Source organism: Zalophus californianus, chromosome 4 (genome assembly GCF_009762305.2).
Source record: "Zalophus californianus isolate mZalCal1 chromosome 4, mZalCal1.pri.v2, whole genome shotgun sequence".
Taxonomy (NCBI): Eukaryota; Metazoa; Chordata; class Mammalia; order Carnivora; family Otariidae; genus Zalophus; species Zalophus californianus.
Genome location: NC_045598.1, coordinates 21,296,727 through 21,316,778, shown reverse-complemented (window position 1 = coordinate 21,316,778; position 20,052 = coordinate 21,296,727). Strand labels below are relative to the sequence as shown.

The following is a 20,052-nucleotide window of genomic DNA, read 5'->3' as shown; positions in this document are numbered from 1 at the left end:
TCTGGGAACTTTTTAGAAATGCAAATTCTCAGGCCCACCCTAGACTTACTGATTCAGAAACTCACAGGGCAGGGCCCAGCAATCTGTGTTTCAACAAGCCCTCCAGGTGATCGTGATGAAAACCTGTCTAGAGAGCAGTTTGAGAATACAGGTGTAGAGGACAGAGGTCTGGGCTCAAGAGTTAAAAAGCCCAGGTTTGGTTTCTATCACTCATTAACTGCAACCTTGAGTGAGTCACAACTTCGTCATGTTATAATTGCTCTAACTATTTAATAGATAAAATCGCTTGCCTACTTCACAAGGAGGTTCTGAAAGCAAGTATATGAAAGCTGCTTGGGTTCCTCAGAGACGTCACAGCACTGTCCATCTGGGGTGGTGATAACAGTAATAACCTCCATCCTTTTTTTAATCAAACTACTCCAACCTGCCATACTCACAATATATTCTAAGCCTGTTTTTCAGGGTTCTTGTCACCCCACACAAGATGGGGGTATTAGCTGTTTAATGAGCATACTTTATTTCTCCCTTCAATCATGAACAAGAACTTCAAGCTGTACTAAGCCTCGTACCATTTTTCCTGAAAAACTACCTTCTTCCTCTCCTCCCTTTCTCGAAAATTCCCCTAAGAAGGTATACATGTATGTAAAGAAAAGCTGACCTAAATAGGACTTCAGGTAAATACAAAAAAATTTACTAAACTGATAAAAATGTACTGGTTATCTTCCCGGTTTTCTTTCTTCTACCACTTATTTTATTAAGAGTAGCATTCTTAAGTCTCCCAAAAGAAAACATGACTTTATCAGGACACTTTGAATAGTATCTTTTGCAGTTTCCAGGAAGGTATTGTGCCAGACACTGAATCACAAGTTACACTGGCATCTATCCAATCACCTTTTTATCTGTTGGGCTCATGCTGAAGGTAGGCACTGGTGGTTTAAAGTAGGTTAAAATAACCCTTCTCCATGCAGGTCAGAATTGCTGTAGTCTTCACATGTCCAGTCCCCCAACTATAAACAGTATTTCAGAAACACTGTTTTAAAAAAACAGATATTAATGCCCCCCTCACCAAACTGGAACTTAATTTTATTGCTATCTGATCCTAGTCCGTTTCATTCATGACTATATGCCTCATTTTTAAGACTTTTCTCTATATTGAGGGCATTCAGAGGGACAGGACATGGAGAACTCTCATGGACCAAATCAATATACCAATTATCCAATCAAACAACCATCCAAAATCAAACCCAAAGCAATGGAAACCTAATGACGTACTTACCAATGACAGGGTTGCTATTTCTGTGAGCTGGTTTAGGGGGAGGGACAGGCGGCTGCTTGGCAGGGACCGCGGGAGTGAGGCTTGGGGCAGCGGTAGTGTTTGCGCCAGCCAGAGCGGTGGGCAGAGTCCTGGGTGCGGGGGACGGGGGGACGGAGGAACCAACAGTCTTTGCTGGGTTCACAGCAGCAGGGGCGGCAGCGGGTGCTGTGGTGGGGGCGGCAGCGGGGGCCGAGGAGATGGGCCATGCCGTGCTGCCAGAGGAAGCGGCAGCCTTTGCTTGCCCTTCATTTGCTTCGTGAGAAGAGGACAAGGGTCTTTTAGGGGGAAGCAAAGGCTGTCTGGGTGCGTTCTCAGGAACGGACTCTGCTTCGGAATTAGGCTGGCTTCCAGTTGAGCCTGCGTATTAACAGATGTGATTTAAAAGGGAAGAAAGAGTCACAAGATAGACTGAAAAGCTAACACATCTACGGGCTTATGGTCAACTTCATCCCTTATTTAACTTTCAGATGAGTTTACAGGCAGTTTCCCAACCTCAACATACTTAAGGTATATGACACTTTCTCAGTCCCAATCTCAAACTAAGAGAGGCCTGTGTGGTAGTGATTCTTCACACCAGAGCCAGGCAACCGGAGGAGACACAGAATCCCATGGGTGGAGGAGGAGGAACGTGTAGCTTGAAAAACTCCTACAGGTGTCTGATGCTTAACATCTTCTTCCGTCCTTGAGAATCACAACTTAGGTCTTTTGTGAATATAAGAATGAGAAGGGGAAAATTCCACTTCAAGCTGCAACTAGTTAAGGAATTGCTAGAGGAGAACAGAATTCCCCCTGGCTCTAGCTAAACTTTGAGTTAAATGAGAATGACTGATCCATGGCTCTTACACTCACGAACCCAGGGGTTCTTACCTAGTCGCTTCTTTGGGTCCTCTTCTGGAACAGGATTGCTAAGACTTGCTATTCTTCCTGACTCTTCTTCTGCTTGCTCTGGACTAGAAGATCTGGTACTCCCTATGGGAGTGGTATGGCCATTTTTTAACATGGCATGGCTCAACTTCCCTGGATCCTCACCACCTGCAATGTCAAAGAGGAGAGAGCAAACTGATGGACTGGTGTGGTCAGACAGAGAGGAAAGCTGGTAATTTATAACCTTTCTTATCCCTTTCTCCCCCTTTCTGTTTGAGCTGCTGATTCAGATCTAGATTATTTGGATCTTTATAGTAGTAATAGAAATAAGTAATTCCTTTTGCCAATAAACATCTGATTGCCTATTATGTGCCAGGTGTCTTGCTATATAAATAAGACCGACTTAATATAATATAATGTACCTAAGTAACTAATGCTAACTATCCAGAGCTGTAACAAATGGAGTGTTGGGGTAGGAATGAAGAAGAAACAATTCTCTTGGGCTGGGAATGAGGTTGGGAAAGCTTCACGCAGAGTGGTAGCTAAACTGGGTCTTCAAGGAGTAGGAGCCGATCATACTGCTGCCAAGATGAGCAAAGACAGGAAGGAGCAGCCTGGATGAAGGGATGAAATCAGCTGGCATGTCTGGGAACTGGCATCTAGTTTGTCTGGCAGGAAAACAGATGCATATAAGAAATAGTCATGGACAGGACTGGAAAGGCCAGCCAGAACCCAGCTCTGAAGGACACCAAATGCCACGTAAAAGAGCCTGGGCCAAATCCTGTAGGCAACGGGAAGCCGAAGAATTAAAGGAGGAGAGAGGGGCGCCTGGGTGGCTCAGTCGGTTAAGCGACTGCCTTCGGCTCAGGTCATGATCCTGGAGTCCCGGGATCGAGTCCCGCATCGGGCTCCCTGCTGAGCAGAGAGTCTCCTTCTCCCTCTGACCCTCCCCCCCTCATGCTCTCTCTCAAATAAATAAATAAAATATTTTAAAGGAGGAGAGAGATCTGACCTGATCTGTCTTTTCGAAGGTTAAATGTGAGAGCTGAGAGGAGGGTGGGTCAGGCAGGGACTGGAACAGGAAAGCTACTAATAAGCTCCTGCTGGAATAAAGGTGAGACACAGCAGAGGGTGCCAGGCATTAGGAATGCAGAGCAAGGGGAAGAACTGGTGGACTGATCAGAGCTCAACGTGACAGAAAGACACATGCCTACAAACTAAACTGCAGGAATGATCCCTAGGCTGGAGGCTTTGGGAGGACCACTCATCACTGTGGAGACTTCAGGTAAGATTCCTGCACGGAACAGTTCAATAAATGTGCCCTACTGAGCTTCCCTGGACTCCCTTGGAGAAGAGAACTGAGAAAACTGGGGTTAGAGACTTAAACTCCGTCTCACCTCCTAGTGTCATGGGGACTGGAAATGGTTGCTCTCTACACAGTTTCCACTTTGGCTTTCCACAGTGAGATCCTCTGGGTAGTATCATTTTAGTGACTCTTGAGTTAGTCCTTCAAGTTCTCAGAGACAAGTCTCCCTCACCCCAACCTCCTACTAGATTAGGGAGGATCATTCTCCATGCAGTGTCAATGAGAGGTGGAGCTTGGCCTGAAAGTTCTAAAGAGTCTATGGCAAATGAGCACTAAATGAAAATACATTTCTCAAGCTAAAGCATTCTGATAACTATTTTAAAATAGGGAAGGTAGCAAGATGACAACTATGCAAATGTAGTAAGTTATCACTTATGTTAATATAGCCCATCCTTAACAAAAACAGGACCTTTTAGAATATAAACCAAGGAATCACTTCAAAGCCAAAAAAGACTACTACTTTTGAAAACCATACACATTATTAACTGATTTCTACTCAGCATGCACTAGGAAAATACTGCAGAAGTGATCAGTGATCCGGGGTCCTGGGTGGCTCAGTTGGTTAAGCATCTGAATCTGATCTTGGCTCAGGTCATGATCTCAGGGTTGTGAGACTGAGCCCCTCATGGGGCTCACACTCAGCGCAGAGTCTGTTTGTCCCTCTCCCTCCCTCTTTGCCCCTCCCCCTGCTTGCCTGCTTGCACACACTCTCTCTAAAATAAATAAACTAATAAAAATTATTTTTTTAAGATTTTATTTATTTGACAGAGAGAGGCACAGTGAGAGAGGGAACACAAGCAGGGGGAGTGGGAGAGGGAAAAGCAGGCTTTCCACTGAGCAGGGACCCCAATGCAGGGCTCAAGCCCAGGACCCTGAGATCATGACCTGAGCCGAAGGCAGACACTTAATGACTGAGCCACCCAGGTGCCCCCAAATAAAATCTTAAAAAGAAAAAGTGATCAGTTATTTCTCAAGCTATTTACTCAGGATTGTCTACTTTCAAGTAAACTTTCTTTTTAAAAATTTTTATTTATTTTTAAAAGACTGTATTTATTTATTTGAGAGACAGAGAGTGAGGGAGAGAGCACGAGATGGAGGAGGGTCAGGAGGAGAAGCAGACTCCCCGCTGATCGGGGAGCCCGAGGTGGGACTCGATCCTGGGACTCTGGGATTATGACCTGAGCTGAAGGCAGTCACTTAACTGACTGAGCCACTGAGGCGCCCCTCTTTCAAAAATTTTTTAAGATTTGTTTTAAATTCAAGTATAATAAAATACAGTGTTAGTTTCATGTGTACAATATAATGATTCAACAATTCTATACATTACTCAGTGCTCATCATGGTAAGTGTGCTCTTAACCTCTTCACCTATTTGACCCCCCACCCCCACTTACCATGTGGCAACTGCCAGTTCTCTATATTTCAGAGTCTGGTTTTTTGTGTGTCTTTTTTCTCTGTTCACATGTTTTATTTCTTAAATTCCACATATGACTGAAATCATATGGTATGTCTTTTTCTAACTTATTTCATTTAGGATTATCCTCTAGATTCATCCCTGTTGTTACAAATGGCAAGATTTCATTCTTTTTTTATGGCTGAGTAATATTCCATAATGTGTGTATACACACACACACACACACACACACACACACACACACACACACTGTCTTTATCCATTCATCTATGGATGGACACTTGGGTTGCTTCCATATCCTGGCTATTGTAAATAATGCTATAATTAATTTTTTGAGGAATGTTCATATTGTTTTCCACAGTGGTTGTATCAGCTTGCATGCCCACCAACAGTGTATGAGGGTTCTTTTTCCTCCACATCCTCACCAACACCTGTTCTTGTTTTTTATTTTAGCCATTCTGACAGATGTGAGGTGTGCATTTCACTGATGACGAGTGATGCTGAACATCTTTTCATGTATCTGTTGGCCATCTGTTTGTCTTCATTGGAAGAATGTCTATTCATGTCTTTTGCTCTTCCCCTTTTTAAAAAGATTTTATTTATTTATTTGAGAGAGAGAGAATGAGGAGGGGGAGACGGAGAGGGACAAGCTCAGCAGGGAGTCTGACATAGGGCTCAATCCCAGGACCCTGAGAATACGACTTGAGCTGAAGGCAGGCACTTAACCGACTGAGCCACTCAGGTGCCCCCTTCTGCCCAATTTTTTAACTGGGTTATTTGTTTTTTTGGTGTTGAGTTGTGTAACTTCCTTATATATTTTAGATACTAACCCTTTATCAAATATATCATTTGCAAATATCTTCTCCCACTTGGTAAGTTATCTTTTTGTTTTATTGTTTCCTTTGCTGTGCAAAAGTTTTTTATTTTGATGTAGTCCCAATAGTGTAATTTTACTTTTGTTTCCCTTGCCAAAGGAGGCATACTTAGAAAAATGTTTCTATGGCTGATGCTAAAGAGCTTACTGCCTATGTTTCCTTCTAGGAATTTTATTTATTATTATTATTTTTTAAAGATTTTATTTATTTGAAAGAGAGAGTGAGAGAGAGAGCCCAAAAGGGGGTAGGGTCAGAGGGAGAACCAGACTCCCCGCTGAACAGGGAGCCCGATGCGGGACTTGATCCTGGGACTCCGGGATCATGACCTGAGCTGAAGGCAGTTGCTTAACCAACCGAGCCACCCAGGCGCCCCTCCTTCTAGGAATTTTATGACTGGTCTTACATTTAGGTCTTTAATCCATTTTGAGTTTATTTTTGTGTGTGGCATAAGGAAGTGGTCCAGTTCCATTCTTGTCAATGGAGCTGTCCAGCTTTCCCAGCACGATTTGTTGAAGAAACCATTTTTCCCTCATTGTATATCCTTGCCTCCTTTGCCATAGATTAATTGACCATATAATCGTGGGTTTACTTCTGGGCTCTCTATTCTGTTCCACTGATCTTTGTGTCCATTAAAATTTCTTATATTTGATGCAAAGGTTTTCTATAATGCTAACAGAGTGGAGTATAAGCAGTATCCAGCTTTAACATCTATGAATGTTCATGCCCCATCTCAAAAAACATATTAAATATTTTATAATATAGTCAACTTAGAACCATATATATTTAAGCCAAAAGCTGTGTCTGAGTATGAAAAAAACTTCAAAGTTCAATGTTGCCTTTGGCCTAAACTGGAGATTAGAAGCCAGGCCCCAGGGTCTATTTCAGAGTTTTTTCCTAGAGTAAAGCTTTCAGTCAGTTCTCTGGTTGGCAGAGTAGTATCTTGCCAAATGGCTACAACTCATTTATCAATTGGGCCTTTGGGCTTGTAGGCTAAAAACAACTTGGATCAAGAGCCAATAGGAAGCATAGGGCGAAAGAAACGGAATGAAGGTGAAAAACAACAAACAAGTAATGTATGGGGTTTGTGAGTGAGTGAGCAAGAAAGGTGAGGCAGAAGAGGGCATGGGATAAGAAATGGCTATTATTAAAAAAAAAAAAGCAAGGTTCAAAGGTGCTACAACAGAGGTGTTACAATTATAGTTAACCACCTAAAATACCTAGAAGATTTTATGTCCAAATGTAAAATTCAAAGTCTCATTAAAAAACTGGTTATCCATGCTCATAGCTAACCATGTAGAAAATTCAAAAAATAGAAAAAAAAAAGCCCCCTGTATTCCCATCCTAACAACCAATGCTAATTAATATTTTAGTAATTTTTCTTGTTTGTTTCTTTGTTAAATGTTTATATAGTTGAGAGATGCCTGGGTAGCTCAGTTAGTTAAGAGTCCGACTCTTGATTTCAGCTCAGGTCATGATCTCAAGGTTGTGAGATGGAGCCCCACGACAGGGTATACACCGGGCCTGGAGCCTACTTAAGAATCTCCCTCTGCTCCACCACCCTTAAAAATTTTAGGTAGTTGAGATTTAAAAATCTTCAATCTAGGGGCGCTCGGGTGGCTCTTGATTTCAGCTCAGGTTGTGATCTTGGGGTTGTGAGATCAAACCCCACATCAGGCTCTGCACTCAGTGAGGGGTCTGCTTGGGATTCTCTATCTTCCTCTCCCTCTGCTCCTCCCCCTACTTGTGTTCTCTCTCTCTAAAATAAATCAATCTTTTTTTTTTATATTTTATTTACTTATTTGACAGACAGAGAGCGAGAGAGTGTGAGCACAAGCAATGGGAGTGGGAGACAGAGAAGCAGACTCCCCATTGAGCAGGGAGCCCGATGCGGGGCTTGATCCTAGGACCCTGAGATCATGACCTGAGCCGAAGGCAGACGCTTAACGACTGAGCCCCCCAGGCGCCCCCAAAACAAATAAATCTTTAAAAAAAAAAATCTTCAGGGCGCCTGGGTGGCTCAGTCATTGGGCATCTGCCTTCGGCTCAGGTCATGGTCCCGGGGTCCTGGGATCCAGCCCCGCATCGGGCTCCCTGCTCCGCGGGAGGCCTGCCTCTCCCTCTCCCTCTCCCCCTGCTTGTGTTCCCTCTCTCGCTGTGTCTCTCTCTGTCAAATAAATAAATAAAATCTTTAAAAAAAAATAAAAAAAAACTTCAGTCTATACAATTTAATTAAATTTTGTGAATAAGCAATATATTAATATGGTTCAAAACCTAAAAAGTGTAATATTCCATTGGCTTGGTTCTTTTCTCCCACTGTCCAAAGGACAGGATACAGTTTTAAAATGTGGTTTTCAGATTTGTCTCATGCAAAGGAACTCTAATGAAGAGAACTGAAATACAGCCAACGTACTGTAGTCTTAACTCTTTCGATAAGCTGCTTCATAAAAATCACACATTGGAGAAAAGTCCTGACATTATTAAATGAGTAACGAGTGTTGAAACACCAAAACATGATCTTTATGACAAACAGAAGATTAGGGAAGCAATCTGGGCATGGAGACAACTTTGGTCAAAACACTCAAACCGGGCAACCCTCTCAGGCCCCCTCCCTCTTCAGGGGCTTTGTACTATCATTTTACTATTGCTCAATAAACTTTGCTTTGCTGCCCACCAAAAAAACCCAAAAACCAAAAAACAAACAAAAAAATCCCAAAAACTCAAACAAATAGGGACACCTGTGTAGCTCAGTTGGTTAAGCGTTTCTTGATTTTGTCTTAAGTCATGATCTCAGGGTCACAGGATTGAGCCCTGCATCAGGCTCCCTGCACTCAGCTTGGAGTCTGCCTGAGATTCTGATTCTGCCCCCCCCCATTTTCTCTCTCTCTCTAAAACAAATAAACAAAAATCTTTAAAAAATATATATTAAAACAAAAAAAAAAGCAAAGGAAAGCGACACAGTACTGCAGCTGGCACAAAGCTGAGATCGTACAGAGACACAGAAAGGTCGGTTCCAAGGATCCTTCACAAGCCACTCAGTTTCAGAGTTAAAGATCACAGGGGCGCCTGGGTGGCTCAGTCGTTAAGCGTCTGCCTTCGGCTCAGGTCATGATCCCAGGGTCCTGGGATCAAGCCCCGCATCGGGCTCCCTGCTCCGCGGGAAGCCTGCTTCTCCCTCTCCCACTCCCCCTGCTTGTGTTTCCTCTCTCGCTGTGTCTCTCTCTGTCAAATAAATAAAGAAAATCTTAAAAAAAAAAAAAATCATAGCCAGTTAGGGTAGACACCTGGAAGGAAGAGCGAACAGTCCTTTTTTTTTTAACCCCTCACCAAGAAAATGGCCACCTTTAGTACAGGAAATTAGGAGGTAATTATTATAATAAAATCATTTCATATTTACATCCCTAAGTTGAGATTCCTTAAAAAAAATCAGTTATTCTTATGTTTTAATATTTTCCCTTCACTAGATATTTTCATTCCCACAAAAAATATTTGCCTTCCTTAAATAAATCAAATATAGACAGCACAGCATTGAATTCTCCTAAAATATCTTATTTAGTTTTTTATTGTCAAGTATAACATTAGTAGAGAAAAATATATAAAACATAAATGTAAATTTCAATGAGATATTACAAGGACACTTTTGTGATCATCAAGGACATTAAGAAATGTTTCCAAATAGCCAAACTGTGGAAAAAGCCCAGATGCCCATTGACAGATGAACGGATAAAGATGTGGTGCATATATATATACATACATACATATATACACAATGGAATATTTCTCAGCCATCAAAAAAATGAATCTTACCATTTGCAATGACATAGATGGAACCAGAGAGTATTATGCTAAGCGAAATAAGTTAGTCAGAGAAAGACAATTCTCATATGATTTCACTCATATGTGGAATTTAAGAAACAAAACAGAGGATCATAGGGAAGGGATGGAAAAATAAAATGACGAAATCACAGAGGGAGACAAACTGTAACAGACTTTTTTTTTTATTAACATATAATGTATTATTTATTTCAGGGGTACAGGTCTGTGATTCATCAGTCTTACACAATTCACAGTGCTCACCATAGCACATACCTTCCGCAATGTCCATCACCCAGCCACCCCATACCTCCCACCCCCCATGACTCTAGCAACCCTCAGTTTGTTTCCTGTCTCTTATGGTTTGTCTCCCTCTCTGGTTTCACCTTGTTTCATTTTTCCCTCTCTTCCCCTATGATCCTGTCTTGTTTCTCAAATTCTTCATATCAGTGAGATCATATGATAATTGTCCTTCTCTGATTGACCTATTTCAAGAGACTCTTAACTATAGGAAACAAAAAAAAATTAAAAAATTAAAATAAATAAAATAAATAAGAATAATAAAAAATTTTTAAAAAGGGCGCCTGGGTGGCTCAGTTGGTTAAGCGACTGCCTTTGGCTCAGGTCATGATCCCGGAGTCCCGGGATCGAGTCCCGCATCGGGCTCCCTGCTCAGCGGGGAGTCTGCTTCTCCCTCTGACCCTCTTCCCTCTCGTGCTCTCTATCTCTCATTCTCTCTCTCTCAAATAAATAAATAAAATCTTTAAAAAAAAATAAAAAAAAACTATAGGAAACAAACTGAGGATTGCTGGAGGGGAGGTGTGTGGGGGGATGGAGTAAGTGGGTGATGGGCATTAAGGAGGGTGCGTGATGGAATGAGCACTGGGTGTTATATGCAACCGATGAATCACTGAACTCTACCTGTGAAACTGATAATACACTATATGTTAATTAATTGAATTTAAAGAAAGAAAGAAAGAAAGAAAAATGTTTCCGGAGGGTGTGCCTGGGTGGCTCAGTTGGGTAAGTGTCAGACTTCAGTGTAGGTCATGACCTCAGGGTTGTGAGATAGAGCCCTCTGTTGGGCTCTGTGCTCAGAGAGGAGTCTGTTTCTCTCCTCTCCATCTGCTCCCTGGCCCTCCCGCCCCCCGCCCCGCTCACATGTGCTCTGTCTCTAAAAATGAATAACTATTTTTTTAAAGATTTTATTTATTTATTTGACAGAGAGAGACACAGCGAGAGAGGGAACATAAACAGGGGGAGTGGGAGAGGGAGAAGCAGACTCCCCGCTGAGCAGGGAGCCCAATGTGGGGCTGGCTCTATCCCAGGGCCCTGGGATCATGCCCTGAGCCAAAGAAAGATGCTTAATGACTGAGCCACCCAGGTGCCCCTAAAAATGAATAAATCTTAAAAATATATATATATATAACTTGTGATACATTAATAAAATGAAATATTATACAGCAATGAAACAAACCACACCTGCATGCTATGATTCTCATAATACTGAGCAACTGAAGTCAGTCATGAAAAGATATGTATCATTTCTATAAATGTTAAGAAAAAACAGGCAATCTTAAACTACAGTGTTTAGAGATGCATGCTTAAGTGGTTAAACTATAATAAAACAAAGAGGATTATCACAAGAGTTAGAAGAGTGATTGCTCTGTGAGGGAAGGACAGGTGTGTTAGTAGGAGGGAAGGGAGGCTTCAAGGGTCTGGAAACATTTTTTTTCCTTTTAAAGATTTATTTATTTATTTGAGAGAGAGAAAGTGAGAGAGAGAGACTGCATGAGTGGGGGGCGGGGGGGAGCAGAGGGAGAGAATCCTAAGCAGACTCCATGCTGAGCACGAAGCCCGACGTGGGGCTCAATCTCATGACCCTGAGATCATGACCTGAGCTGAAATCAAGTTGCACACTTAACTGACTGAGCCACCCAGGCAACCCTATATATTTTAGTATCAGTGCACATTTGGGTTGTTTCCAATTTTGCTCTATTGTTAGTAAATGTTGCTGCTACAAGCACATTTGTACACATCTCCTGATACACATGTATACATATTTTCGTTGAGTATATACCAGGTTCTGAACATGCTTGCACATAGGTGTGCATATCTCCAGCTTTCACAGATTATGCTGAACTACTAAAAAAATTTTTTTAAGGGGCGCCTGGGTGGCTCAGTCTGCCTTTGGCTCAGGTCATGATCCCTGGGTCCTGGGATCGAGCCCTGCGTTGGGACCCCTGCTCAGCAGGAAGCCTGCTTCTCCTTCTCCCTCTGCTTGTGTTCCCTCTCTCGCTGTGTCTCTGTCAAATAAATAAATAAAATCTTAAAAAAAAAATTTTTTTTTAAAGTAATCTCTATGCCCAACATGGGACTCAAACTCATGACCCTATAATCGTCACATGCTCCACTGACTGAGCCAGCCAGGTGCCCCATTTGTATATATTCTTTAGTCAACTATCCAGTGCTTTTTTTTTTTTTAAAGATTTTATTTATTTATTTGACAGAGAGAGACACAGTGAGAGAGGGAACACAAGCAGGGGGAGTGGGAGAGGGAGAAGCAGGCTTCCCACGGAGCAGGGAGCCCGATGCAGGCCTTGATCCCAGGACACTGGGACCATGACCTAGGCGAAGGCGGACACTTAACAACTGAGCCACCCAGACACCCCAGGTCTTTTTTTTTTTTTTTTTTAAGATTTTTATTTATTTGAGAGAGAAAATGAGATAGAGAGAGCATGAGAGAGGGGAGGGTCAGAGGGAGAAGCAGACTCCCCGCTGAACAGGAAGCCCGATGTGGGACTCGATCCCAGGACTCCAGGATCATGACCTGAGTCGAAGGCAGTCACTCAACCAACTGAGCCATCCAGGCGCCCCTGTCCAGTGCTTTTGTAGACTCTTCTACTGAGCTATCTTTTTCTCTTTTGTAGAAGTTTGAAAAAAAATATTCTAGATGCATGAACAGCTTTAAAAAATCTCCCCTCCCTCCCAACAGCAGTAACAAAAGAAAATTCAAATGCCTAGTCAGAATCAAACACCAAGTGTATAGAGACAGACATATAGTATTTTATTTATAAACTCACCCTGCTCAGAGTCTTCCAACAGAACCCCTCTTTTAACCAACTCTTCCCTTGGTTTTCGCATAGATATTTTTCGCTCTAAAACTTAATATTAAATTGGAAAACAGCACTCAGAAATGTGGCAGTTAAGGGTCAATTTTAAGCAGTCTAACTCAACAGGTAAAAGAATAAAGTGGTTCAATTTTCTGTTCTCTGGAAAGAACAGGAAAACTAACTTCAAATTTAAAAACAATTTCTTTCATATCCTATCTTATTAGGAATGCAGCATTTTCAAAAGGAACTATCCTTATATAATTTTAGCTCTTTCTTTTTTAATTGTCATTTCAGTAATAAGGTATTTGTGGATGAACTTTTTCTGAAAGTGGTCAGAGTAGAAAAAAAAGCATCTTAGATTTTCTACCATTCAGGAACTCCATTCACCACTTGATAAACTTTAATCCCATCAAAATAGCAATCTGGGGATGAGACTATAGTATATAAGACTTAATGAGTGACCACTTGGTTTTATTGCTAAAAGATTGAATTCCCTCTTCAAATAGGGGGTTATAGAAGCTTGGGAAGAGAATGAGAAAGTTAGATACTTCTAAAATAAGAAACTCTCTAACTCAGGACATATATTTAAATCTTAATGTCTCACCTTCTGATGTCTCTTTGAATTTATCACTACTTTTTTTTTTCCGCCATTTCCAGGGCTTGAAGATCTTGCCAAAGCCTGAGAACTTGCTCTTCCTTTTGGTGGGAGGCGTTGTGTCTCCTGCTTCCACACTGTCCATGACCATGCCTGGATCTGCGGTGGGCTGGCTTGCTTCTTCTGTAGTATGGTGAAAGGCACACAGGGAAAAGAACAGCCAATTTATTATGTCAGCATAATTTTTAAAAGGTCCCTTCCCCTCTCTTCCTGTGGTAGTTCAAAAGGATGAGAGCAATGATAAACAATCATGCAGACAGATTCCTTGACATCACATGGACACCAAACATCAAAATCCATAACAGATAAATTACTAAGAGGGAAAAGGAACCAAACCAAGCTGACATCATTTTAGGACAAAAATTCAATGAGACGATCATAACCAGCTCAAAACCTCTTAAAGGCGCGCGCACACACACACACACACACACACACACACAAACACACAGAAATGTGGGTGTCTTTTCAATATGCATGAGACCTTGCTCCAGTGCAGCCTATTGCTGTTGCCACTCTCATCCTCTTGGCACGGGGGAGGGCTTCCCCAGCTAACATTATTGCCTGTGGTGTCACCGAAATGGGGAGTTCCATCTTTAGTGAGTGAGTCATCATTCTCTACTAAACACTCCCCTCCCCCTGCCCTCCTCTTTCAGGACATTAATAGTTCAGAGGGGGTAAAATGTTAACACCTTACTTGTATCCGTTTTTCAGATTATTTTTTCCCTTCACAAGACCCTAAGTTTGGAGCACTGGAAGGAGCCTGGAGCTGGGGCATTACAGAGAGTGCTTTAAAGTGTAATCTTTTTGGAAAGAAGAGGTGGGATTCCAGTTTGCCTATCACAATAGTACATCAGGGACAATCATGATCTTAAGGATATGACAATAAACATAACTGACACGGTATATGTGCGGGACTGAAATGAAAATGAAATGAATCCCTCATAATGACCACACATGCAGGGTTTAGTTAGTTAGCTTTAGTGGCAGAAAAGGAGCAGCCAAGACTGGGCCAAAAATAATAATAATAAAATAAATAAAAGCAGGAAAGCAACAAAAAAAGCAGGAAGGCAACACAATACAGCTTTGCACTCCACCTACTGTCCCAGGGTTCTCTGGAGAAGTCTAGAGGAGAAGAAAAAAAGAGTCATGTGGAATAACCATCCTGGAATTAAAGTGGAACCTTTACTTTACAGAAATACATCAAGGACCACATACTATATTATCACATACAGTAAGTTAACATGCTTATTGTACACATTTTCACATCTGAAGCAAATAACGCTCCTTTTTGGGGAGCTAAATGGGCATAATATATGCACTAAAAAAAGTTTCTTTTAAAACTGTAGTTTTTCATAAAAGAAAATACACAATCAACAAGCATTTATTATTTTTTCTTAAGAAACAGTTGCCAAATCCAATCTTTTTTCAGTCGATAGATGTGAGTCTAGGGAAACCTGCTGATGAAAGTCAGATTTATACAAGTGTCACAATCAGAGTGACTGCTGGATGCATTATTTTGCTGTATATTGATAACTTAGGCCAAAACAGCATTCTGGCTACTGAAGTCCAACAGATGGAGATGAGAGGACAATGACTCTTTTCTTCCTAGTTGCATGATTTACTTGAACACATTCTGTATCTCAACTACTCTAATTCCTTCCATGAAATGCAAGAGAATCTAGTTAATTATAACACCAGACCATATTTGTATAAATTCACTTGCAGAGATATCAGAACAACTCCTGTCACAGCAATTTCCCCTCAGTGGTACCCGGATGCACCCCCAGGAGTGGCACGTGGGTGAATACATGGTATCCCTTTTAAGAGTCAGTGCTTTAAGACAGTAAACTCCCAATTATGAAATGTCAATGAGACCTCAAGACATTGCAGATATATAATATTTAGCATATGTTAATGATGACACTTACAGAAATGGAGCTAAGCACCACCATGTGTTCACAGTCATCTTACTTGCTAGAGGCAAAAGGAGGAACTGAAATTTGAAATATCCTGCTAACCCACCCACCGAATTGATGTTACTCAGTTCCAAATGATACACAGGAAAATGCCTGTTTGATTAAAAGTAATAAGGAAGAGAATATAAAAACTAAAAAAACAAAACAACAAATAAACAATATGAAAGAAGAGGTGAGTGCTATGTGATACTTTTACAAAGAAAAATTGCCAGAAAGCTTGAGGGGTATTAGGTGAGAATGGATCACAGACAAGTTCCTGTCTGTCAAGTCCCTCAATGAGATACAGCCAATCTAGCCAGGGAGCTAGTTATTCTTCTTCCAGATTTACATTATGTTAATGTACACTTGGAAATATGGTATATCCTGCAGTTGAGGGGGTAGTGTTCTAAATCTGCCTATGAGGTCAAGTCGTTTAATCACATTATACAAATCATTAACATTCTTTCTTTTTTGTTGTTAGCTTGTTCTATCAGTTACTGAGAGAGGTATATTAATAGCTCTACCTATGAAAATGGATTTGTCTCTTTCTCTTTTTAGTTCTATTAATTTTTTGCTTTATATACTTTAAGGCTACATTATTGGACGTGTACAAATTTAAAGTTATTATATCTTTGTTAAATTACCCTTTTATCATTATGAAATTCCCTGTGCCAGTCTAATAACACTTTGCCTTGATTTTGTTTTTCTATCTAGTTTGACAACTGTTGTCCTTTAGAATGCTTAGTACATTTATATTTAATGTTTCTCCTGACACAGTTGGGTTTAAGCCTACTGTTTTGCTATTTATTTTCTATTGGTCTGGTTTGTTCTGTGCATCCTTGACTTATTAGAATCTATATTGTTAGTGCTTTATTTACTTAATAAACAATGCGAGAAACTTAAAACATTTCAACTCTATTTACTGTGTTGTTATATTTTATTTCTACATACACATAACAATAAACCACAGCAAACATTATTGTTGTGTTTTTTTTTAAAGACTTTATTTATTTATTTAAGAGAGAGAGAATGAGAGACAGAGCACAAGAGGGAAGAGGGTCAGAGGGAGAAGCAGACTCCCCACTGAGCAGGGAGCCCGATATGGGACTCGATCCTGGGACTCCAGGATCATGACCTGAGCCAAAGGCAGTAGCTTAACCAACTGAGCCACCCAGGCGCCCTATTGTTGTTGTTTTAACAAATGATATTCTTTTATATTTCTTACATATTTGCTTTCTCAGGTAATCTTTATTTCTTTCTGTAATCCTGTGCTTATAATTAGGATAATTTTTTAAAAGATTTTATTTATTTATTATTGTTTATTTGAGAGAGCGCATGCACATGTGAGCACACAGGGGTGGGGGGAGGAGAGGGAGAGAGAATCTCAAGCAGACTCTGGCACTGAGTGTAAAGCCTGATGCGGGGCTTGATCTCACAACCCTGAGCTGAAATCAAGAGTCAGATGCTTAACTGACAGAGCCACCCAGGTGCCCCTACAATTAGGATAATTTTATATCATCATTTTTGAAGGATATTTTCACTGGGTATAGTATTTTCAGTTGGGAGTTGAGTTATTTTGTTTATTTAATTACAACACCTTATAAATGTCATTTAATTGGCCTTTTCCCTCCCATTGGTCTGCTTTTCTTTGTATATTTCATTCTTTTGATGCTTTCTCTTTGCCTATAGCGTAATATAGGTGGGATTCAAATCCAAGTCTCTGACTTTATTTATTTATTTATCTATTTTAATTTTATTTATGTATTTGGCAGAGACAGACAGCTAAAGCAGGAACACAAGCAGGGGTAGCGGGAGAGGGAGAAGCAGGCTTCCCACCGAGCAGGGAGCCCGAAGCGGGGCTCGATCCCAGAACCCTGGGATCATGACCTGAGCCGAAGGCAGACACTTAACGACTGAGCCACCCAGGCGCCCCTATTTATTTATTTAAAAAAAAATAAATATAGGTGGGATTCAAATCCAAGTATCTGACTTTATTTATTTGAAAGAGAGAGAGAGAGAGAGAGCACAAGCAGGAGCAGGGTGAAGGGCAGAGGGAGAAGGAGACTCCCCACCAAGCAGGGAGCCCAATGCAGGACTCGATCCTGGGACTCTGGGATCATGACCTAAGTCGAAGACACTCAACCAACTGAGCCACCCACATGACTTTAAAAGTCTACGATCCTTTCAATCATGCTGCCTTCAGAATAAAGATTAAGCTGAAATCTTACAAGTCTTTCCAACATCTGGTTTCATTCATTAACAAAAGTTTTTAGAATATAATTTACTAAGCTGGCACATGATATGATTTAATTTTTACAACAACATGATGATTGGTATTAATCTCTATTTTAAAGATTTTATTTGAGAAAGAGAGAGAGAGAACACGAGCAGGGAGACAGGAAGATGGAGAGAGAGAGAGAACCTGGAGCAGACACTGCACTGAATGCAGAGCCCAACGCAGGGCTCGATCCCATGACCAGGAGATCATGACCCTGGCTGAAACCAAGAGTGAGATGCTCAACTGACCAAGCCACCCAGGCACCCCCAATCTCTATTTTATATAATTTAACAAGTTTGGTATTCATCTCAAATATTGCTATGAAAATTTATGAAGGATAGAAAGTCTAAAATTAGGTTTCTTACTGAAGTCTCCTTATAAATGAATTTGCCACCTCATTATAATTACTTCAAATTTCAATAGGTTCTTTATAAATTTTTTGTTTACTTCTCTTAGAAGTCATTACTTTGTACTTAAATTGGATGTAGCAATCAACTTCTAGATTTGGATCAGTATTGCACATAATTTTTACATCAGATTACTGATGTAAAATTACAGATTACATCAGATTACTGATTTTTCAGTAATCTGAAAATTTTTCTTTTTTAGAAAAGAAAAATCTTTTTCTTTTTTTCTTACTGATTTTTTTTTTTTTTTAGATTTTATTTATTTATTTGAGAGAGAGAATGAGATAGAGAGAGAGCACAAGAGGGAAGAGGGTCAGAGGGAGAAGCAGACTCCCTGCTGAGCAGGGAGCCCGATGCGGGACTCGATCCCGGGACTCCAGGATCATGACCTGAGCCGAAGGCAGTCGCTTAACCAACTGAGCCACCCAGGCGCCCATTGATTTTTCTTTTTTATTTATAAACTATATTCTGTATTTGGAGTCTTTTCTCACTGACTACTTTGTACCATAATTCTAAAGAATTGGAATATGGTAAAGAATTCTAAAGAATCTTGCTTTTAAGTTGAGACAGATAAATTCTTCATGCTTTGATGGGATATGTGAGAGAGCGAGATAGGGCTTGAAGTCATACTCTGAGGTATGGGACTAGTCTGGGAGTGCTCTGGAAACTCAACTTTAAGCCATTATTCAAAAGCATACCTATAAACTGTCAAATAAATAAATAAAATCTTAAAAAAAACTTTCAAGTAGTAATACTTCGTATTTCTTTTTTTTTTTTTTAAAGATTTTATTTATTTATTTGAGAGACAGAGAGAATGAGAGAGAAAGCACATGAGATGGGGGGAGGGTCAGAGGGAGAAGCAGACTCCCTGCTGAGCAGGGAGCCCGATGTGGGACTCGATCCAGGGACTCCAGGATCATGACCTGAGCCGAAGGCAGTCGCTCAACCAACTGAGCCACCCAGGCGCCCCTTCGTATTTCTTGATCAACATAAAAGTTGTTTCTATCTTCACTAAAATCCTTTACCATGTATTATATTAAAGCAGCCAGCTAATTATAATTAGCACATGTCCTTAAATTAGGCACAATACCAAAGATTTTTATTTTATTTTTATTTATTTTTAGAGGGGGGAGGGGTAAGGGGAAAGAAAAGAGAGAATCCCAAGCAGGCTCCATGCCCAGCATATAGGCCCACATGGGGCTTGATCTCACAACACTGAGATCATGACCTGAGCCAAAATCAAGAGTCAGTCACTTAACAGACTGAGCCACCCAGGTGCCCCAAGACCAAAGAATTTTAATAAGTTCTAGTCTGGAACTTTCTTTCTCTCTGCCTTTCCATTCTCCATCTCTATGTTTGTGTGTTTTTGTTCTTCCTTTTTGACCTTTCATATACCTCTCATTCACTAATTACCCTCTTTTTTTCTTTACATAGGAATATATTGCTTTTACATAGGAATATATTGCTTTAAAAGATAACGGTATTATACTATTTCCTCTTTTCTACATTCCTTTTCCATCACCATCTGACTCATTTTGCTCTGAAATTGGTAGTTATGGGTTCTCAAGCTCATGATGATGGAGTCATTTGGGCAAGGTGATTTAGAAATATATGGTCATTTGGAGGCAAAATCAGTAAGGAGATTGTGGGATGAATAAAATTTAATGTAGCTATGTAACAATGTTAACAGAGGAATAAATAAAAGGTGGGTTAATTAAAAATAAACTACTTCATAACACTTTGAAGAAAAACACTTGGCATTATTTGGTCATGAGAATTATCAGAAATATTTTTCAGGGGCGCCTTGGTGGCTCAGTCACTAAGCGTCTGCCTTTGGCTCAGGTCATGGTCCCAGGGTCCTGGGATCGAGCCCCACATCGGGCTCTCTGCTCTGCGGGGAGCCTGCTTCTCCCTCTCCCACTCCCCCTGCTTGTGTTCCCTCTCTCGCTGTGTCTCTCTCTGTCAAATAAATAAATAAAATCTTTAAAAAAATATTTTTCA

At 40.7% G+C, this 20,052-nt stretch overlaps 1 protein-coding gene across 20 annotated transcripts in view; it reads right to left on the bottom strand.

Annotated features, from left to right (window-relative positions):
- Positions 1 to 20,052, bottom strand: part of LOC113908040 (mediator of RNA polymerase II transcription subunit 18) — a 149,204-nt gene that overhangs the window by 20,006 nt on the left and 109,146 nt on the right. For 8 of the 20 annotated variants that reach the window (XM_027567978.2, XM_027567987.2, XM_027567964.2 and 5 more), the window contains 5 exons: positions 14,510 to 14,533; positions 13,361 to 13,534; positions 12,727 to 12,807; positions 2,183 to 2,347; positions 1,277 to 1,672 (listed from right to left, as the gene is read on the bottom strand). In XM_027567978.2, the coding sequence (XP_027423779.1) occupies positions 1,277 to 1,672; positions 2,183 to 2,347; positions 12,727 to 12,807; positions 13,361 to 13,534; positions 14,510 to 14,533 (840 nt within the window). Of the gene's footprint in view, positions 1 to 1,276; positions 1,673 to 2,182; positions 2,348 to 12,726; positions 12,808 to 13,360; positions 13,535 to 14,505; positions 14,534 to 20,052 lie in introns of all 20 variants that reach the window. The other 12 variants (XM_027568008.2, XM_027568050.2, XM_027568042.2 and 9 more) reach the window with 4 other exon arrangements.